The following is a 23,878-nucleotide window of genomic DNA, read 5'->3' on the forward strand; positions in this document are numbered from 1 at the left end:
CTTATTTGAATGTATATTGGATTAATAGCAGAAATCATAGCATGTGTCATATACTCGCAGGGACAGTATGTTTGGAAATAATACTTCACGTCTTCGATTGCATTTCAAAGCAATAACCTTTGTGCTTTTGGCACTTTTGATATAAAACAAAGCCTCGGCTTTCAAATTCTGTCAGTTTTATAGCGAAATACAAACAATATGTCTTACAATAATGTGTTTTTCATGCTCTTTAATGTGTCTTTAAAGCGGCATGAGAATCAATCATCTTTTCGATTACAATGAGTACATTCGTGTCATTATACTGTTTTTTTTCATGCCTTCTGATGTATAACTTGTAATAAAGAGGAAAAACACACAAAACGCATAAAATTGCTGAGTCTCTTTAATGTGACGTGACAGATCGCTGTATTCGCCTCAGTTAAAGCGGCATGAGAATCAATCATCTTTTCGATTACAATGAGTACATTCGTTTCATTATACTGTTTTTTTTCATGCCTTCTGATGTATAACTTGTAATAAAGAGGAAAAACACACAAAACGCATAAAATTGCTGAGTTGCGATCTATTGTGATTCAAGAATTGTTCTTCAATTAAAAAAAAAAAAAGAGTAAGAGAAGGTATATTGATAGTTATTCAGTTTGCATTTTTGTTTTATGTGCTATGTTGTACTTTTTTCTTTTCTTTTACTGTGAGGGAATATAAAAATGATTTCAGTTTGTTTGGATTTTATGTGATTTTTTAGCATTTAATTTAGTGCTAGATTATTTTAATTTATTATTGTTATTATTATAGTTGTGCTTCTATAGTATTGTATTGTGAGGGGGAAATAAACTATGATTTCAGTTTATATTTTGATTTTATGCTTTTTAGCATTGTTATTAAGACTACAGTTATTAAGATTACATTATTTTAATATATTAATAATAGTAATGTATTATTATTATTATTTTAATTATTATTAACAATACATTTTACAATATTAAAATGCAGATATAGTTTTACTTTCATGTGTTTTTAGCATTTTAATTTAGAATTTTAGTATACTAATAAGAATTTACAGTATTGTTATTACTATTATTTTGCAACATAAAAATGGCATTGTATTGTATTATTACAAGACATTTTGCGACATGAAAATGCAGGTTTGGTTAAACGTTTTTCTTTTATTTGCTAAAACATAATTGTGTCATATTCTCACAGGTTATCGTTACATCGGATTGAGAAATGAAAAGAATCAAGCGCTGACTCTTCCTGCTATATTTGTGTATATCGAGGTGAAAGATTATGTTCCTGATACATTCGCCGGTAAGAAATTAATTACTATAATCATCTGCCACCTGAAACAGCTTTAATTCTCTTTTAGGATCTGCCACTGTAAAAAAAAAAAAACACTAAAAGTACCATAGTATTACTGTGGTGTGCTGTGAAATAACCTCGCAGTAGCAGTAGCATATGAATACCATGGTAAATATAACAGTGGATCATAATTAAGGAATCACATTTTGCGTACAAAAACAATTACCATCAGCCTTCTTTGAATTATTTACCAAATATGTGACGCATATTTATTTTGGTGTGAATTATGACTGAAAATCATTGAGTACTATGGTATATATCAAAGTACCGTGGTATTACCGTCTGATACCTTCCCTGTACCACAGTGTTTTTTGTGAGGAGCTTTTCCAAATTTGTCATTTTCTTTAATTAAAAAAAAGAAAAGAAATGTTGCTTTATTAAAGTCACGTGAAAACAAAGTGACTTCATTTATGTAAACTGTTAAAGTTACAAATGAGGCATCATCCATTCAATATGCAAATATGCATTTGAATATTCTATCAAAAGTGATATAGACCCAACAGAAGATGTCAGATGTTTGATTTGATGTAAATTAGATCAAATAATTGTTTATAATAGTCAGACTTTTAGTTCTTCATTAGAGAATGTTGAATATAACTCTTTGTTTATGTTAATTAAGGTGATTTTTGACTTTTTTAAAAGATGATATTACCTATGCCAAGAAATCAATATTTTCCGAAATGTCTCTTAAATTAAGGGTTTCCACGTGTACTGAAGCTTCAGATATTACGCATGTATGAGCAAATAAAAAGAGGCAAACCAATGCTAATATCATGTAAAAGTTATTTTGAAGTTGTAAAATATTGTGAAAAAGTTATAATTGTTATGTAAAAACTGATAATTATTTAATGATAACTAAATAAAAAATCCTGTGTCATATATTAAATCAAATATAATATCTATTATGTTATTTCGAATGTTTTTTGAAAAGTTTCAAAGTTGCAAAATACTGTTAAAGATTATATCAATTCTAAAGTCATACAGTATATAAAATCAAATATAATATCTTGTAATTTCTTTGGGTATTATTTTGGATGTTTTTGACTGGTTTAAAGTAGCAAAATATTGTGAAAAAGTTATTGTTAACTAGAAACTGTTAATCGTTAACTAAATTAAATGCTGAAGTCATATATAAAATCAAAAATAATATATTTAAAATTATTTTGGATGTTTTTTTAAATTGGGAAAAAGTTATAATTGTTAACTAAAATGCTAAAGTCATATATCAAATTAAATATAATATCTTTGGCTATTGTTTTGGATGCTTTAAATGTTTAAAGTTGCAAAATATTGTGAAAAAGTTATTGTTAACTAGAAACTGTTAATTATTAACTAATTTAAATGCTGAAATAATATATAACATCAAAAATAATATTTTTTAAATCTATTTGACTATTTTAGATGTTTGTTTTTTTTTAAAGATTTTTAAGTCGAAAAAAAATTGAAAAAGTTATAATTAACTAAAATGCTAACGTCATATATAAAATGAAATATAATTTTTTTTTTATTTACTTGGCTATTATTTTAGGTTTAAATGTTTAAAGACTTTTTTTTGTAAAAAAGTTATTGTTAACTAGAAACTGTTAATTATTTACTAAATTAAATGCTGAAGTCATATATAAAATCAAAAATAATATATTTAAAATGTATTTTACTATTATTTTGGATGTTATTTTTAATTGTGAAAAAGTTATAATTGTTAACTAAAACGCAAATGTCACATGAAATCAAATGTAATATTTCTGAATTTCTTTTTCTATTATTTTGGATGCTTTTTGAAAGGTTTGAAGTTGCAAAATATTGTGAAAAAAGTTATAATTGTTAACCAAATGCTGTTAATCCTATTTCATAAATAACATTTTTGAATTTCTTGATGCTTTTGAAGTGGAAGCTGCAGGACTGGAGTGTGTTGTGAGTTTGCAGGGACTGACTAACGGTGTGTGTTCCTGTGCTGATCAGACGTCATCGAAGCGCTGTCCAACCCCATCAGATACGTCAACCTGATGGAGCAGAGATCCAAACAGCTGGCGGCGCTCACTCTAGAGGAGGGAGAAGAGGAGAAAGACACCAAAGAGGTAGAGACGTCTCCAGATCTCCAGCGCTGAAGAGCTCAGATAGAATATGACCATCAGACAGCAGCTCAGATTACTTCACTAATTACTCCATCTGAACTCTAATCACATCACTCGTTCATTTACTGATGAATGAAGTCGTTGTAATGAATTCTGTCGCTGTGAAACTGAACAGTATTGGAGGTTTTGATGATGAAGTGTGTTGTCCTCCAGGTGGATCCTGGTGTTGAAAACCCTTCGGAGGTTAAAAGCGAACCCAAACCCGTCCCGGTTGAGAACGGCCTGAGTCACGCACCCAGCGCCGCTCCGAAACCCGCGTCCCAGATCAGCCCACAGCCGCAGTCCACAGGTCAGAGCTTCACACAGCATCATCTCAGCTGATACTGAGCTATAAACCCATACCGTCCACTGCTAATCCAAACCTACTGTCCACAAAACTGAGGAGTATTACTGGATATGCATGAATCTTATCTGATGAGATTTTATCCCGTTGTGATTCAGGCTCAACCAAACCAGCGGCAAAGACTGAAGATCTGATTCAGAGCGTCCTCACAGGTCAGCAACCGAATGGCTTTTTACTACTCCAAACTTTCAAAGAGTTTTGATTCAGTAACATCACAATTTGAAATGACTTGTTTATTCTGTCATTTTATTTTAATATGAAGTAATATATCATTTTAATTTATATGATTAATTAAATTACATTGTATTATTTTTATTTTTTACTTTTTTGTATTAATTCATTTTGTAATAATACACATAGAATAAAAGAATAATACACATAATTGAATAAACAAACTATGACAACATAGTCAATTAAAATTAATAAAAATAAAAAAGAATACAGAACTATAATGTATTTTCTATACACATATACAGAAAAAAGAGGCTAAAACAAACCATGGCAGGTTATTTAAAAAATAACATTTTATTTTACTTTATTATACTTTTTATGGCATTGTGTAATATACAGTATAATTTAGTTTGATATATAAAACAATATTATTTAGTTTTATATTACATTATTATATACAATATATTATTATATACAATATTATTTGTTTGTTGATTTGTTTGTTGTTTTTTAAATGAATAACAATCTAAAATATTTTCATATGAGTTATATATATATATATATATATATATATATATATATATATATATATATATATATATATATATATATATATATATATATATATATATATATATATATATATATATATATATATATATATATATATATATATATATATATATATATATATATATATATATATATATATATATATATATATATATATATATATATATATATATATATATATATATATATATATATATATATATATATATATATATATATATATATATATAAAATTTAGATACATTATATTATATTGTTTATATAAAATTATTTATATTAATATGTTAGGTGTGTGTGTGTGTGTGTGTGTGTGCGTGTGTGTGTGTGTATATATAGCAATGTTATATAAAAATAACATGGCTATATTATATTATGTTAATATATTAAGTATGTATGTCTATATATATTAAATGTATGTTTCTGTGGACATAAACAAAAACAAAAAATTTAATAAACAAACCATGACAGCTTATTTTATATAAGATCAAAATATATTAAAATGCTAAAAATACAGAAACAAATAAAATATTGCACATTCAAGTGTGCAATATAAATTATGTCTGTATCTTCAGAGAAGCTGTATTTTGCTTATTTAATGTGAGAAATAAAAAAAACACAAACAGCCACAGGTTGTGTTTTATCAGGTAGCCGTTGAGTTTCAGTCATTTGAATACACTGTACATTATTGAAACGTTTCTGATGTACAGCTTCTGAAAATCCATCGACATGAGCTTCGGAAAAGGTTCATAAAATATGGAGGTGGTGGTGATATTATAAAATCTAATTTTACAGTCCATGAAACCTCTGTTTCAGAGATGGAGGCGCAGACCGTCGAGGAGCTCAAACAGCAGAAGGGCTTCGTCCGAGAGCAGAGACGACACTATAAAGAGATGAAGGACCTGGTGAAGAAACACCACAAGAAGACCACCGAGATGATCAAGGAGCACACGGCCAAATACAACGAGTTCCAGCACGACTACCTGCGCAAACGAGCCGTCCTGCTGAAGTCTGCCAAACGAGACGGTAAGAAGAGGTAGGTAGACGTCCGCTGATCCAATCACTGTTGGGATTGAGAGGAGGAACGTCAGGAGAACTGTTCCTTTCCTTTATTGTCCACAAGGGAAAATTTGTCTTTGGCTTCACAACACATTATAACAAGACCAATATACTAAAAGCACTTTAAAAAAAAAAATACAATAGACTCAACATTTCCCTTAGCATGCACATAGGTGACCCTGAACCACAAAACCTGAATAAAGCTGAATAAATAAGTTTTCAATTGATGTATGGTTTGTTAGGATCGGACAATATTTGGCTGAGATACAACTATTAGAAAATCTGGAATCTGAGGGTGCAAAAAAATCTAAATATTGAGAAAATTGCATTTAAAGTTGTCCAAATTAAGTTCTTAGCAATGCATATTACTAATTAAAAATTAAGTTTGGATATATTCACGGTAGGGAATTTACAAAATATCTTCATGGAACATGATCTTTACTTAATATCCTAATGATTTTTGGCATAAAAGAGAAATGTATAATTGTGACCCATACAATGTATTGTTGGCTATTGCTACAAATATCCCCCAGCGACTTAACACTGCTTTTGTGCTGCAGGGACACATAGGTGTTTGTCGTCCAGTCCTGAACACGGAGCCTCGTTCTTCGAGCAGGAGCTGGCCAATCTGGATCAGGACAGCGGACAGAAACTCTCTGAACTCAAAGAACAGCAGCAGCAGCAGCTCCTCAATCTGCGTCAGGAGCAGTATTACAGCGAGAAATATCTGAAGAAAGAGCACATCAAACAGGTCCGAGTACACATGCAAATCGAGAAAAACATATTACTGAGAAAAAAAAGAGTTTTCGGTTTTAAAGAGTTTTAAAGAGTTACATTTTTAATTGAAAAAAAGAGTAAATATATCAAATACAATGCGAAATAATCAAACCATGGCAATGATTTTAAAATCTAATTTAAATATTAAAATTGGAAAATGTAAAACAATACAGAAATGTAATGCATGTATGAAAATAATTCAGAAAGTGTGTTTCTTGTTTCAAAAATAGTATTAATTGATAATATTATTAATATTCGGATATTTATTAAAGCAATCATTTTATTGCTTTAATAAGCAATAAGCTTATTGCTTTAATAAAACGGTTATTCCATACACGTAGTAAGGTTTCACAGAATAAAACAGAGCAAATAAAATGTAACGATATTAATAAAAACATTATTCTTCCACCAAACAATGTAGTTCCTCAGAAACAGTTGTGGTTGCTTCGAACGTGGCTCAGCCAATCAGAATCAAGCACCGGAACTCTCCGTTTTATAAATATTAATTGTGTATCTGTGTGTAGTGTGTGGGAAAATATTAGGTAATTAAAATAGATATAATATAAATAATAATTAATGTAATCTCTCTCTCTCTCTCTCTCTCTCTCTCTACATATATACATATATATATATACACAACAGTTCATTCTGGTTCTCAAATCTGATTGGTTTTCACAATTTTGTATCCCTCCGCTTGTTCTAGCCGGGTCTATGTTTTTTTTTATTATTCACTGAGCTAATCGTAGAGTACGTTAGTTAATATAAGAAAAATACTTAATGTTAATATACATAAAAAAATTATTCAACCAAGTGTGCAATATTAAAGATGTGTGTACCTTGAGAGAGGCTGTATTTGACTTATTTTATGTGAGAAATCAGATCTAAATTATTTAAGCATTTCTGATGTCCAGCTTTAGAAAACATTTCATGGTTTGTTTTAAATGAATCGGTCTGAAAGTGAAATGCTGTGTCTGCAGGTGATCGAGAAGCTGACGGCCATCGCTGAGGAGAGTCGGAGCAACCAAATGAAGAAAATCAAGGAGCTGTGTGAGAAGTGAGTCTGTTATGAATATCACCGGCTTCTTTAATCATTCATAAGCTCATGTCGAGTCACCCTCGCTGCCCCGTCTGTGTTTGCAGAGAAAAGAAAGAGCTGAAAAAGAAAATGGACAAGAAGAGACAAGAGAAGATCAGTGAAGCCAAGTCCAAGGAGAAACACCTGACAGAAGAGTAAGACTTCTTCTGCTCATCATCATGCTTATTTTGTGTACCAGATTATGTTTTGGTTGTAGATGAGTATATTGAAGCATATTCGGCCTCTAAACCATATTAAAATACTTATGGTAAATACAAAAAAAAACACTACTGGTAAACTACATTTGATAATAATATTAATTGGTAATATAAATAATGTAAAGATAAAGATTTATAAAGAATTGTACATGTGTGTTGTGTGTTTATATATATATATATATATATATACATTTTGCACTATTTTATATATTTACATTTTATTTGAAATGACCCTGTCATGGTTTTATTCTATTCTATTATTTTCTGTGAATGTGTACATAAAAATAAATGTATTATATATATATATATATATATATATATATATATATATTTGCTTAATATCTATTATATATGATTAATATATTATATGTAACAACAAATTATATAATATATTTGGATTTAATTTTAAATAAAAATCTTCTAAGAATATTATAATAATATTTTCTGTATATGTGTATGGATATTACAAAAACATTAATAAATGAAAGACACTTTATATTATATGATATATATTAATATAAAATAATCATCTTCTAACTAAATGAGAACCTCTTTAGAGAGAGAGAGAAAAAAAAGGTTATTTTCAGGTTATTTTTTATTAAGGTTCTGGGAGGCAATTAAAGGAACGGAATAGAGAGATTTTTATTATTCTTTATAAAACTGTCCTCTAGATGGCAATAAAACACTGTTAAACGCCTCACATGACACTGTAAGAGTCTCTGTCTGGTTTCAGGGAGAAGCTGGAGATCAACAGGTCGTATGTGAACGAGGTGGTGCAGCACATCAAGAGGGTGAAACACTTTCTCCATTTCTCACCATCAAAACCAGAACAAATATGACTCTTCACACTTCACACTGTTTGTGTTTTCTGTCACTAGCTGGAAGACGCTCAGACTAAAAGACACGAGAAGCTGGTAGAAACCCATAAGAGCATCCTGCAACAGATATTAGACGAGAAACCCAAGGTAAGTGTTTACTGTGTTTTACCTCAATAACTAATAAAAAAAGTGCCGAAATTATCAGATTTCTGTCTGTCCCCTCAGCTGGAGTTTAAAGGGTTACTCCACCCCAAAATGAAAATTTTGTCATTAATCACTTACCCCCATGTCGTTCCAAACCCGTAAAAGCTTCGTTCGTCTTCGGAACACAATTTAAGCTGTTTTGGATGAAAACCGGGAGGCTTGTGACTGTCCCATTGACTGCCAAGTAACTTACACTGTCAAGGTCCAGAAAAGTATGAAAGACATCGTCAGAATAGTCCATCTGCCATCAGTGGTTCAATCTGAATTTCATGAAGTGATGAGAATACTTTTTGTACGCAAAGAAAACAAAAGTAACGACTTTATTCAACAATTCGTCTCCTCTGTGTCACCGTAGCACCATTTTGAAGAGTGTCCACTGAACGTAAACTGCGTATGCTGTTCTACTTGTCTGTGTCAGCCGCACCACACGGATACGTTTTCTATGTTTATTTAAGCTTTGATTTGAACGAAAACAGCGTATCCGTGTGGCGCAGCAGACACGTAGTGACAAGTAGAACAGCATACGCATTCTCGTCACTTCATGAAATTCAGATTGAACCACTGATGGCAGACGGACTATTCTGACGATGTCTTTCATACTTTTCTGGACCTTGACAGTGTAAGTTACTTGGCAGTCAATGGGACAGTCACAAGCCTCCCGGTCTTCATCCAAAATAGCTTAAATTGTGTTCCGAAGACGAACGAAGCTTTTGGGGTGGAGTAACCCTTTAATGTCACATAAATGAACACAGCAGATGATTATTATCACTGTTATTGTTATTGGAGCAGAACTCATCTAGTGAAAGTGAGTGCTGACCAATGAGATTTGGAGTTTGTTGCATCATGATACTGTAGATCAGGGATGGGCAACTTTTTCTCCTTTATAGCAAGGGGCCAGATTACTAATCCACGTCCACACCTTTTACACCGTCTTACCCAATTTCCTTTTTATTGAAGGAAATTAAAGTTTTTAAAGATTTTATTAACTATAAAACTTGTGTGCAGTTATGCTAATTCAGATGGGAAACTTTGTTGTCAGTGGACAGAAATATTACCCTAACAAGTCTCAATTGCATTGTCTGTAAATTTGCAACAAACAAATGTACAGAGGTCATTTTTTATTAGTGGCCTACAGAACATTCTCAAAACAACCTAAGAGGACAGTTAAAAAGGGCTTATTAAAAAAAATAGTTATTCCAAATGGTACCATAAAATACCCTGGTATCTGCAGGATTTTTAAAATCAAGTTTAAAAGTATCAATTATTATATTAATTTAAACAATTATTTTCGATTAATTATTATGTTAAATAACAAATAAATATATCTTAGTGTCTTAATTGTTTAGATTTTTATAATGCATTAGATTTTTGTCGATCCACTGGTTCACATTTAAAAAATATGTAGCAAAAATAGCAGACGGTCTTATTGAAAATGCAAATTCATTCTCTGCCAGCAGGTTTCACTTTCGGAACCGCATAAATATAGCGGTTTTCCAGTAACAGCTGTACACTACACGACTTTGAAACGTGCAGCGCTCAAGTTTATTCAGTGAAATCGTAGCCTTTTGAAGTTTAATCGTCATATTAATCCATATAGCAATTCTTGTCTTTCCGTCCCCAAATTTAAGACCTCTTATAATTAAGACTTTTTGTACCATTTAAGAGTTTTCATGGCCTTAAATTTAAACAATTAAACTGAAGACATTTTAAGGACCTGCGGAAACTTTAAAGTGCCCCTATTATGGGTTATGAAAGATTCGTATTTTGGTTTGGGGGAACCCCCAACAACAAGTTGTTAGCATGCAAGGTCAAAAAAACACTTTCATTGTCTTATAATTAGTGGTCAACCGATATATCGCCAAGGCCGATATATCGGCCGATATTTGGCTTTTTTTTTTTAAATATCGGCATCGGCCGATAATTTTTCCTGTTTGGCCGATGCATTCGATGCGGGACTTTTATTTTGACGGCGCTGAGAATGGCAGTACACCGTGAGGCGCACACTTGTTCGCTGTTGTTGTTAACAGTTCTGTCTAATACAGATTGAAGTCTGTCTAATAATCAGATAGAACGGTTAAACAAACAAAGTAAAATGTATACAAAAAGTCTTATAACAATTGCTTTTATATTATTAGTAATAGAAAGGCAAACATTATAATACTTTCTTGTTTGTAGTCAGCATTCAGCAAATACGTATTCATATCATTTAAACAAATCTTTGAATGACTAATCCACATTTAATTTCAAAAACCTTGCAAACTTAGTCGGATCAAGCTGTGAGATCTTGTGAAGTGTGCATGTGTATCCTGCATGATGGCGTGTTCTCTGCGTGACGGTCGATCCGTGTGAATTGAATGCGGACAGGTGGAGAGTTCAGCTTCACTGGAGACGCGATCGACAAACTTTAAACTCGTGATTTTTAATTATGCTGCGCTTCATGCTTTTGCCCACTGTCATATTCATGTAATTTTCACTGTGTGCTGTATGTAAAATGAGTGTTAACTTGGCTTTATTTGAAAAAATATGATTAATGCACACAAACTTCCCTGTTGGTTGTTTACTTCCTTTTTAATTATATTCTAATTAAATATTTATTTATTTGTGAAAAATACTTTGTCATCTAAAGTATAAGTATGTTTATTTTACACATTTATTTTTTAATCAATTTTCAAATTATTTCAAATTTCTTAAATATTAATTAAAATAAATAAAATTATATCTTTATAAGATATTATCGCTTTATATCGGCCATCGGCCACCCTGCTTTCCAAGATATCGGCATCAGCATCGGCTGTCAAAAAAAACAATTATCAGTCGACCACTACTTATAATATGCATTTATTTTTACCTTACTTGCTCAACGACTCCCAAACGATTCGCTTGATGATACATTTTTCCATCAACAGCGTTACCGGGGAAACATATATTTTTACTGCTCCAAAAGCGGCACCTAGTGGCAAAGAATGAATTTGCATTTTCAAGCTTTTCCGGGTCTGAGCGTGCAATATGCTCATATTTCATATTGACATCAACATGAAATGGCTTGGGATTCGTTTTAAAAACGACTCGTTTCAATGTTTCAGATTCGACTCTTTCTTTTGAGAGACAATAACTTTATACACGGTGCACTTTCAGATTTAAAACTTTGCAGGATGTTTTCATTCACTTAGAGTTGTGTTACACACTGCATGAAAGGTAATTTTCAAAAATCCATAATCCATAATCAAGATCCAGCGGACCGCACTAAAAGTTGCCCATCCCTGCTCTATATCTCCAATAATATGTCTTAGTGAGATGAGATTAAATGGTCCAAACATATAATGCAATGCAGTACAATGATGATTGAGTTGATGTTGATCACTTAAAGGCCTTATGTATCAAATATGATACAGTAGATTTATAGGGTTAATGACAATTCAGTCATCATTGAAAGTCCTGTTAAAGACCTTCTGCAGGTTTATAACAACATGAGGGAACGATGACAAACTGTTCATTCAGGGCTGACCCTTCAAATATTAAATGCTTGAAATATTTCATAAGCTGTCAGGAGTATTTCAATTTGAAGCTGCTGTTCTCCTGGAGAATTTCACTGTGATCATCTGGCACATTTTTAGTGTGGATCCTAACTCCGAAACAGAGAAAATGTGCTTTTCAGTGACAGTACAGATCTGACTCTAACTCTCTCGATTGCCGCGTTTTGATTGGCCTGTGAGCTGTCACTCATCGGAACTGACCAATCATATTGCATGAAGTCAAGACTCTTGTCCTATAAGCCCTGAGCTTGTGAATGATATAGTTTTGAGCTTGTATGCATATACAGTAACTCTCCAGATTCAGTGTTTTATGTGCATAACAGGAGTGATATGGTGAAATCTCTGCACTGATGTGTTTATTTGTGATTCCCGAGCGCTGCCGCACTAAACGGCCTGGATCTGCCGCAGCATTAGTGGATATCGATCCGTATCTGTCAATACTGTCCCGTGTCACATTAGCGTTCATGCCATCGACTCTGAGGGTCTCCTGCGGTCAGACAGACACACATTCACCCACCGAACCGGAACCGCACCACATTTGCACTTTATGAGAGAAGAAATGCTGCATGACCATTAGTGCACTTTCACAATGATGATGTTTACACAGGGGTCTTATTATTATAGTAGTATTTTGTTCTTTCAATCTGATGTTTTTCCCTCTAATAATGTTCGTCTAGTTTGTTTTGTTTGTTTGTTTGCACCAAATTTATTTTTAATGTATCATTACATTTGTTTTAAAAGTATGATACTTTTAGATTTATTATGAAATTATACCTATATTTATCAAATTCATTTTTTCAGGGTGATTTTCCACCCACTCACTTCGTACAATTAAGCATTTGCTTTTTTTCTTTGACATTTCCAACTTTTATTATTTATTCATGGTTTTTTTTTCCATTTCTTGAAGTCCTTTAATAATGTTAGTGAGGGTGTTTGCACTGAATTTATTTTGAAAATTATGATACATTTATTTATGATATATTTAGGTTTGTTATTAAATTACATTTAAATTGATCAAATGTATTAATTTATTTTTTGGGACCATTTTCCACCCTCTCTCTCTGACTCAATTATTATAGTTATTAAACAGATTGTTGTTTGTTTTGTTTGTTTGTTTTTTTCATAGACTTTTATCATTTATTTATTTTTTTCTTGAAGTCCTCTCATAATGTTAGTCAAGTTTTTTTTTGCTTAAAATTTATTTTAAATTTATAAGTATTATTTTTTAATATTTTAATTTGTCATTTTTTTCAGGCTCATTTACCGCTCTCGCTCTGACTGTTACAATTAAACAGGCTGTTATTTGCTTATTTATAGATTTTTCCCACATTAATTATTTATGTTGAATTTTTCTTCCTTTAGAAGTCCTCTAATAATGTTAGTCAAGGTTTTCTGCACCAAAAATGGTCAAATTAGTATTATTATTTTCAGGAAGATTTTCCACCCTCTCTCAGACTATTTGCTTTTTTCATACACTTTTCTACATTTTATCATTTATGAATGTCTTATTGTTAGTTAACCTCCTTATTACTTCACTGTGACTGGACAGATAAAGTTTCCAAACATATAATAGGAGTCATTGATGTGTAAATGTGGCAGTTAAAGTGATATCTGTCAGATGCGAGTTTGAAATCAAGCTTTTTTGCAGTTGTTTCAATAAATACTCATTTTGGACGTATTGTTTTCATAGAACACAAAAGTATTGATTTTGATTTTGACTTTTCTTTTTTTTTAAGAATTTCCTGTAGACTGTAACTTGAATATTCTGCCCTGTGTTCGCAGCTCCAGAACGACCTGGATCAGGAATACCAGGACAAATTCCGGCGGCTTCCTCTGGAGATCCAGGAGTTTGTGCAGGAAAGCACCAAGAGAAAGACTGAGGACGGCGAGCAGGAGGTTCTTCCCTCTTCCTCCTCCACGCTGGAGAAACTCATGCAGAAGGGAGCACAGTCTGAAGACGACACGGAGGAGGAGAAGAAAGACTGATGTCGGATCTCTTCCCACTTCACTTTTACGTTCCTTCATTTCCAAACTAGAGATTTGTAAGGCTTGCGTTTACTCCAGCAGACGAAGGAGGGTTTGTGTCGCATCAGAAACACGGCTTCATGTCACGCTGGGAGATTTACATCTGAATTATATCTAGTGTTCTGTTGATGTGCTTCTCATGTTAACGAGTAAACAGTGTTTTAATGGAAGAGAACACAGGTCATGACACTGCACTGAGATACTGTAGCCAGCAGTTATCTTCTCACAAATCTCACAAAAACGCCCTGCTCAAGTCAACCCAAAACAACAATCTGGGGCTTATTTCACCTGGAAAATAAATTTTGCTTAGAAAAAAATATCTGTCTGTTTTAGGGCCATTGAGCTTTTTGCATTTTTTTAATTGTAAACCTTAAAATAGGGAATTTATTTTAAGCAAAATATATATGTATATATATACTTTTTTATATATATATATGACTATATTTTGTTTTTGAGCAACATACAGAATATTAGGAACAGTAGAATTTGTTTATTTTTTCTTTAATTTGTTTCCTAAAAAGTAGAAAAATAAAGGAAGGAAAAAAACCGTTTTCTAAATGTCAGCAATATAGCTTGTGTTGTAATGTGATGAACTATTATCAATTTGTGAAGATGTGTTTCAAGTTTATAAGCTTTATTTATTTTCAAACCCATAACAGACACCTTTAGGTCATTAAAAAAAAATTGCATATAGTGTTTTATTTGCTGTATTGAGGGACCGTTTCAATTCGTCCCGGTTTCTGTTTAATTCTTTCTTTTGTTAGAACAGTCAGAATTTTCCAGTTAGCATCAATAGGTCACTTTAATGACTGAGTGAATCTCATGAAAACATGTCCAGCTCACATTTCACCCCAAAATCAGACAGTATGACAGTTTTCAGGCATTGTACTTTACTGTAATAGTGTTTTATCAGAATAAACTAAAAGGCAGTACAACATCATGATGTATATATTATTCGTTATTATTTGCATTACAGTGCATTACAATGTGTCATTAAAATGTTGCAAAAAATAATGATGATCTTTTTTTGTTTATTTATTTATTTGCAATATGCAACTTCTGTTTTTGGGGAAAATATGACCCGAACATGTCAGATTTTGTTTGTGGAAGTTTGTTTCTGCCATGGAACTAGAAAGATAATTGCAATTTTTTTATCTCGCAATTTTGAAAACTTTTGCGAAATTCTGAAAACTTCTGAAAGCACTGTGAGATATGAACTCGGAATTGCGATATATAAACATAATTTTGAAAAAAATATATAAAATTAGAATCTGACTTTTTTCTGAGTTTACAGCAATCAATTCTGCATTTGTCTTGCAACTCTGACCTTTTTTTCTCTGAATTGTGAGTTTACATTTTGCATTTGTGTTTTATGTATTTATTTTTATTCACTATGTATTAAAAAAAATCATTGTGAATTGTTATGTTGCAATTAATTTTTTGCCCTTCAGAATTGCACGTTTTTATCTCAGAATTCTGAGTTCATATCTTGCAGTTCCAAGGTTATATCTGTGAATGTTGAATTTTTATCTCAGAATTGTGAGGGAAAAAGTATGAATTTTGAGATAAAATGTAGCAATTACCTTTTTTTCATTATTTATCCCATGGCGGAAACGGACTTTCATATTTGTGAGATTCAACTCAGTTATAAATAAGATTAGTAACGCAGACGAAGGCAAAAAACAAAAAAGAGAAAAAAATAAAAAAGGATATGCACTTTGGATGTCCCGAGGTATTATCATCATTATGCAATCTTTCTACATAAGTCAGAAAGCATGTAATATTTCCTTTTTACAACTTTATTTTGTTCCGTTTTGGATGTGTTTAAGGATTTTTATGCCAAGTGGAATTTGATTGTTAATTCTTTTCTACTATACGTCTCTACTTTAGTGATTTCAGTCAGCACTTTGATTAGCTGTTATTTCTACTTTTATTTCTAACAATTTTTACTTTTTTAATCTTTTTAATCTACTCCCGTTGGGTTAGTGCTGTATTTAAAATTACACCTAGTAAGAAATTAAATTAAGTTAGACATTGATTTTCGGTATATTTGCAAGGTTTTGATGTTTATGCTCAATATCTGATCTTTGTCAACTACTACAAAGTGCCAAAATATGTTCCAGAAAAACCATCATAAACCACAAATGTTGAAACCTTGCATAATATCTGTTTGGTCAGTTCAGCGTTTTATCATTTGCTGGATCATTTCAGTGGCGTCATTGGGAAGCAGCTGCAGAGAGTTGATAATTTGCTCTTAATTTCCCCATAATTACTCGTTTACATGACAAATGAATCCTGTGTATATTCACTTCTAGAAGTATTGTATTGAATTTTTACAACACGATTCTGTGCCATCGTTTCCTTTCGACCGAACTCTGTTTGCAATGTAAGATTACTTGAATTACTTTTCTGACTCGATCGTTTTGAAGTGAAGTCCTGTGCCTTTGAATGTTGAATCTATGTTAGATGTGGAATGTAAAAAGTGTTGATGAATAGAGCTCATTTTTTTTGTATAAACCGTGCGCACTTTTAAGATATTTATACTACTACAGAATTAGATAGATATGACCTGTCAGAATATGTATGCTACTGAATGCCACTTTATTATTTTCGACTTTTATTTGTTTTTGCTGACAGAAAAGATCCCGATTTGACATTTAAAGACATTTGATTTGGTCCACTTCTGTTATTAGTATCACAAATATCAAGATCTTTGGAAGACCAATATTGTTGAATGTAAGTTGTGCTCGTGTTGTGCATTGGTTTTAATAAAATTGTTCTTGTGAAATTTGAGCTTTGAACAATATTAATAATTTGCTCCTTTTCCCACAACTTTCACAGTGTGAAATTAAAAGTATATGAGCTTTTAGATGTATTTTACAGTAGATACTGTCATTTGTGGAGCATTAGCCAACCCTCGACAGATTAATACTTAATAAATCAAAAATATTAAACTTGTATGACATTTCTAACTTCTAATTTCAATTATTTAAATGTTCTGTTGAGATTGACTTCATAAGGTTTCTATTATTTTCCCTTTGAAGTATTTTAATATATTCCTCAAACCTATCAAAACATAGGCTATCAGACAGATATTATTGATGAAACTTTGTTATATGACAAAGTAGGTAAGCATAAAAAATAGGTATAATTATTCATTGCTTCTGTTTGAGTTCAGTTTGACCTCAGAAAGAAAGAAAAAACACTTATAAAGGCCTACAGCAAAACATCAAAATATTAGGCTATACTGTTGAAAAAAACAGCATATGCTGGTTAGGTATGTGTTGACGCTGGGATGCTGGTTCAAGCTGGTCCTTTGCTGGTTTATGCTGGTCATGTGCTGGCAAAGGACCGGCATAAACCAGCAAAAAGACCAGCATAAACCAGCGAAAGGACCAGCATAAACCAGCAAAAATACCAGCATAAACCAGCAAAAGGACCAGCATAAACCAGAAAAAGGACCAGCATAAAGCAGCAAAAGGACCAGCATAAAAAAGCAAAAGGACCAGCATAAACCAGCAAAAGACCAGCATAAACCAGCAAAGGACCAGCTTAAACCAGCAAAGGACCAGCTTAAACCAGCAAAGGACCAGCTTAAACCAGCAAAGGACCAGCTTAAACCAGCAAAGGACCAGCTTAAACCAGCAAAGGACCAGCTTAAACCAGCAAAGGACCAGCTTAAACCAGCAAAGGACCAGCTTAAACCAGCAAAGGACCAGCTTAAACCAGCAAAGGACCAGCTTAAACCAGCAAAGGACCAGCTTAAACCAGCAAAGGACCAGCTTAAACCAGCAAAGGACCAGCTTAAACCAGCAAAGGACCAGCTTAAACCAGCAAAGGACCAGCTTAAACCAGCAAAGGACCAGCTTAAACCAGCAAAGGACCAGCTTAAACCAGCAAAGGACCAGCTTAAACCAGCAAAGGACCAGCTTAAACCAGCAAAGGACCAGCTTAAACCAGCAAAGGACCAGCTTAAACCAGCAAAGGACCAGCTTAAACCAGCAAAGGACCAGCTTAAACCAGCAAAGGACCAGCTTAAACCAGCAAAGGACCAGCTTAAACCAGCAAAGGACCAGCTTAAACCAGCAAAGGACCAGCTTAAACCAGCAAAGGACCAGCTTAAACCAGCAAAGGACCAGCTTAAACCAGCAAAGGACCAGCTTAAACCAGCAAAGGACCAGCTTAAACCAGCAAAGGACCAGCTTAAACCAGCAAAGGACCAGCTTAAACCAGCAAAGGACCAGCTTAAACCAGCAAAGGACCAGCTTAAACCAGCAAAGGACCAGCTTAAACCAGCAAAGGACCAGCTTAAACCAGCAAAGGACCAGCTTAAACCAGCAAAGGACCAGCTTAAACCAGCAAAGGACCAGCTTAAACCAGCAAAGGACCAGCTTAAACCAGCAAAGGACCAGCTTAAACCAGCAAAGGACCAGCTTAAACCAGCAAAGGACCAGCTTAAACCAGCAAAGGACCAGCTTAAACCAGCAAAGGACCAGCTTAAACCAGCAAAGGACCAGCTTAAACCAGCAAAGGACCAGCTTAAACCAGCAAAGGACCAGCTTAAACCAGCAAAGGACCAGCTTAAACCAGCAAAGGACCAGCTTAAACCAGCAAAGGACCAGCTTAAACCAGCAAAGGACCAGCTTAAACCAGCAAAGGACCAGCTTAAACCAGCAAAGGACCAGCTTAAACCAGCAAAGGACCAGCTTAAACCAGCAAAGGACCAGCTTAAACCAGCAAAGGACCAGCTTAAACCAGCAAAGGACCAGCTTAAACCAGCAAAGGACCAGCTTAAACCAGCAAAGGACCAGCTTAAACCAGCAAAGGACCAGCTTAAACCAGCAAAGGACCAGCTTAAACCAGCAAAGGACCAGCTTAAACCAGCAAAGGACCAGCTTAAACCAGCAAAGGACCAGCTTAAACCAGCAAAGGACCAGCTTAAACCAGCAAAGGACCAGCTTAAACCAGCAAAGGACCAGCTTAAACCAGCAAAGGACCAGCTTAAACCAGCAAAGGACCAGCTTAAACCAGCAAAGGACCAGCTTAAACCAGCAAAGGACCAGCTTAAACCAGCAAAGGACCAGCTTAAACCAGCAAAGGACCAGCTTAAACCAGCAAAGGACCAGCTTAAACCAGCAAAGGACCAGCTTAAACCAGCAAAGGACCAGCTTAAACCAGCAAAGGACCAGCTTAAACCAGCAAAGGACCAGCTTAAACCAGCAAAGGACCAGCTTAAACCAGCAAAGGACCAGCTTAAACCAGCAAAGGACCAGCTTAAACCAGCAAAGGACCAGCTTAAACCAGCAAAGGACCAGCTTAAACCAGCAAAGGACCAGCATAAACCAGCAAAAGGACCAGCATAAACCAGCATGCCAGGGTCAAAACATACCTAACCAGCGTATGCTGTTTTTTTCAACAGGGAAGATGGATGTTTGCTATACTGTGTGCGTAGTATCTGAGCATTTATTCATATTTAACATTTACAGTCTCTGATCCAGTAAATGTTGTGGAGGACGAGTGAAAAATCAACCAGGAATCTAGTTTATACTCATTTCTCATATGATTAGGAAGGTCAGCAGTGTATGTAAACAATATGCTACATTTTTTTAGCTATTATAAAGTGGTAACAGTGATATTTTAGGAATATAAAGAGAAAATCATAATTAATGAAATATTTATACGGTCAGTTTTTGTTCTGTAATGCCGATGGGAGGCCTGCGGGTGTCGCTGTTTCATCGTCTGAAATGTTGAACGTCCCATCAGGCATTAAAGGGAAAATCAATCTGACTCTGACTGGAGCAGCAGATCTGCGGGTAAGTCAACACAGAAACTCAACCTTTACCAAATAAAATGAAGCAAACTTTGACAACGAGGCATTAGTAGTTAAATATCCGCTTGATTTCTCACGTTTGTTTATATTAATGCAGATTATTAAAACTAAATCAACTCAACAACAACAACATCCGTCTGTCAATCACAAACGAATTCAGTTCTCTCCTTAATATGAAGAGATCAAACAAAAGCTTATAGATGTAAATATAATATATTTTTAATGTTCATCTAATCTCATTTCGTGACTTTTCTTTCTGTTTGAAAGATGTTTTCTTTGGATTGTTTGTTGATCTGTTGTATTTGTGTTTCCTACTAGCTAAATTTCACATACATGAACAAAAATCTGGCTCTAAACCTCTCTTTTCTTTATTCAGAGTTGATCTAGATGAGTGTATGGAAACTTTCTACAGTTTAATCCTAAAGCAGTCGAAACTGTATCTCTATATTCATTCTATGTGTCCTCTTAATGTTTAAATTTACCACTTTTTTGTTAAGCTGGCAACACATCTCTTACGAAAATTAGCTATGGTTTTACTCAAAAGAAAAAAGGTACTTATAGTAAACTGTGGTTCTACAAAAATATATATATATATATATATATGGTTATTACATTAGATTATATAATTTATATACTATGTAGTATATACTATTGTAAAACCATGGTTAATTTTCTTAAAGGGGTCATATGATGTGATTTCAAGTTTTGCTTTCTCTTTGGAGTGTTACAAGCTGATTGTGCATAGATAAGATCCCTGAAGTTGCAAAGACTAAAGTCTCAAAACCAAAGAGATATTCTTTATCAAAGTTAAGACTCTGCCACGCCCCCCTAAAACGGCTCGTTCTAACACGCCCCCACATATCTACATCACTATGTGGAAATATTTGCATAATGCCACCCAAATGTGCACGCAAAGAAAGAAGGCGTGGTTTCAGTAACCGCAGTTAGTGTTGAAGCAGCATGTCAGAGAGACGCTGTGTTTCTAGGCGAAAGCAAAAGCACTTTATTTGGCCTTCCAGAAGTAGATGCATTTAGGAATCTTTAAGATGACTTACAACAGAACAGCAATGCATTTTATGGACGACCGTTTCGTGAACCTAGGAGAGGAGGTCATTCTGACTTTGCTATGACAATCTGGCGCTTCTGAATCAGCTACTGTTTTGTTATTAGTTTAAGTATTTGCTATTGACTGTTCAAATGCGGAGATTTGCGCATCGTGTGTGTGTATTTGAAAAATAATGTGTTTTTTTAACATTAAAGCATGTCAACATATTCTGTTACACCAAATACACAAAATAATGATCTTTAAAAAAGCATCATGTGACCCCTTTAAGGGATTTGTGTTTGTGTATACTTTCTTTTTTTCTTTGTTTTGTTTTTATAACTGTCCTGCCTTAATTGGTAATGTTTTGTACTGTTTAATAAAAAAAATAAAAAAAAAGATTTGTGAACCTGCTCCGAAGTCCCGATCTGAATCAAAAGATTCACGAACCCGCTCCGAAGTCCCGATCTGAATCAAAAGATTCACGAACCCGCTCCGAAGTCCCGAATACTTTCTTTTTTTCTTTGTTTTGTTTTTATAACTGTCCTGCCTTAATTGGTAATGTTTTGTACTGTTTAATAAAAAAAATAAAAAAAAAGATTTGTGAACCTGCTCCGAAGTCCCGATCTGAATCAAAAGATTCACGAACCCGCTCCTATCTAAGTCAAGTGAATCATTATTCAGATCGGGGCTGCATCTGAAAACTTAGGCAGCTGACTTTGCAGGCAATGTAACAGTTTAATGATCTACAAAAAAATAGAACGAGTTTTGATGATAACTAAACGAATATTTAATTACTATAATACTGATTTCTCACTAGAAATTACATCAAAATTGCAAAAAGTTATGCACGTGGTTGGCAGCAATCGCAGCCACGTAGACTTTAAGGGTGGAGGGAGACAGCCTTCACTCCAACCCTTGCTGCAGAAAGGACAGCACGACTCTGATCGGGCATCTCCGGGGGTCTTCTCGGTGAGAAGAACACCACTCGACGAACAGGTTCCACTTCAAGGCGTAAGCGTGTCTCGTAGACGTGTGAATGGCACGAAGCGACCTCAGATGCTTCTGACTCCAGAGGAGGTGGCGGGCGAGTTGCGATGGGAGCGTAGACCACCTTGTCGGTTGATGTACACAACGGTTGCAGTGTTGTCCGTGCGGACCAGAACATGGTTGCCTCGTAAGCGCCCTTTGAGACGGATCAAGGTAAGGCGTACTGCCAGCAACTCTAGGCAATTGATGTGCCAGTGCAGATGGGGGCCCATTCAAACCCCCGACACTGCAAGCCCGTCGAACATGGCCCCCCAGCCGGTGGTGGAGGCATCCGTGTGAACCACAGCATGCCTGGAGACCTGTTCTAGGGGCACTCTTGCCCGGAGAAACTCAAGGTCTGACCACGGGGTGAAGGTTTGGCAGCAGGCCGGTGTGACTTTGACCTGGTGAGTGGCGTGTTACCACGCCCACCTCGGGACTCGGCCATGGAGCCAGTGTTGAAGGGGTTTCATATGAAGCAGCCCCAGCGACGTGACTGCCACTGCAGCTGCCATATGCCCCAGGAGCCTCTGAAACTGTTTCAGTGGGACCGCCGTCCTGCTCTTGAACATATTCAGGCAGTTCAACACCGACTGAGCACGTTCCTGCGTGAGGTGTGCTGTCTGTTCGACCGAATCCAATTCCATACCAAGAAAAGAGACCCTCTGCGTCGGAGAGAGTTTGCTCTTTTCCCAGTTGACCCCGAAGACCAGGTACGAGACCACCTAGTCCCTGTGTTCCCACAACTGATCCTGAGACTGAGCTAGTATGAGCCAATCGTCGAGGTAGTTGAGAACGCGAATGCCCTTTTCTCTCAGGCGAACAAGGGCCGCCTCCACAACTTTCGTGAAGACACGGCACAACAGGGACAGCCAGAAGGGCAGGACCTTGTACTGATATGCTCGTCCCTCGAACGCGAACCGCAGGAATGACCTGTGACGCAGAAGGATCGAAAAATGAAAGTTCGCGTCCTTCAGGTTGATCGCTGCAAATCAATCTCGGGGACGGATGCACCCGAAGATGCGCTTCTACGTGAGCATCTTGAACGGAAGCTTCTGAAGGGCCCGGTTCAAGACGCGCAGATCCAAGATTGGTCTTAACCCACCGCCTTTCTTGGGTAAAAACCCCGTCTTCATATCGGCTGGAGGGACCGGCTGTATCGCATCCTTCGCCAGTAGGACTGTGATCTCTGCACGCAAGACAGGGGCATCTGCCACCTTCATTGAAGTAAAGTGGATGCCCCTGAACTTGGGAGGACGCCGGTCTGAAGGAGCCAACGAGACGGACTGGGGAGCGCTAGCCAGGCTCCCAGATATTGTACAAGTGGCACCAACGGAACCACCAACGTACCCACGGTGGGGCAGCGAGGGGGAACGCAGGGACCCGGCCCGGGCGTCTCATTGCCAGTCCAAAGTGGGGTCAGTGTGTGTGCAACACTTACCTGCATTCGGGCAGTGGGTGCGTGATAGGGCTGTGGCTCCTTGGCGACAAGCAGACTGAGGTGCTGCCGCCGGCGGCCCGGTGGAGTTAGCAGCTGCACACTGGGACAGGATGTGTTTGATGGCCTTGGTCTGCTTCTGTGCGGCGGAGAACTGCTGGGCGAAGTTCTCCACTGTGTCTCCGAAGTGCCTGTCTGGGACATGGGGGCATTTAGGAACGGCATCTTATCGGTCTCCCTTATGTTGGCAAGACACAG

General features: G+C 35.3%; 2 protein-coding genes across 2 annotated transcripts in view; both read left to right on the plus strand.

The window, feature by feature from the left end:
* Positions 1-1,196: 1,196 nt before the first annotated feature.
* On the plus strand, positions 1,197-14,621 carry LOC107552896 (1-phosphatidylinositol 4,5-bisphosphate phosphodiesterase beta-1-like). Its single transcript, XM_016234932.1, has 11 exons — positions 1,197-1,305; positions 3,316-3,431; positions 3,642-3,777; positions 3,930-3,983; positions 5,389-5,608; positions 6,202-6,382; positions 7,386-7,462; positions 7,549-7,638; positions 8,435-8,492; positions 8,580-8,666; positions 14,039-14,621. Exons 2-11 carry the CDS (start codon positions 3,360-3,362, stop codon positions 14,240-14,242), a joined length of 1,179 nt encoding a protein of 392 aa, XP_016090418.1. The 5' UTR covers positions 1,197-1,305; positions 3,316-3,359; the 3' UTR covers positions 14,243-14,621.
* Positions 14,622-20,042: 5,421 nt separating this feature from the next.
* Positions 20,043-23,878, plus strand: part of LOC107552868 (1-phosphatidylinositol 4,5-bisphosphate phosphodiesterase beta-4-like) — a 65,738-nt gene continuing 61,902 nt past the window's right edge. The window contains exon 1 of the mRNA XM_016234906.1: positions 20,043-20,094. The gene's annotated coding sequence lies outside the window, so the exon portion shown is untranslated. The remainder of the gene's footprint in view (positions 20,095-23,878) is intronic.

This window comes from Sinocyclocheilus grahami, unplaced genomic scaffold, assembly GCF_001515645.1.
Source record: "Sinocyclocheilus grahami isolate Dianchi unplaced genomic scaffold, SAMN03320097.WGS_v1.1 scaffold460.1, whole genome shotgun sequence".
In the NCBI taxonomy this organism is placed as follows: Eukaryota; Metazoa; Chordata; class Actinopteri; order Cypriniformes; family Cyprinidae; genus Sinocyclocheilus; species Sinocyclocheilus grahami.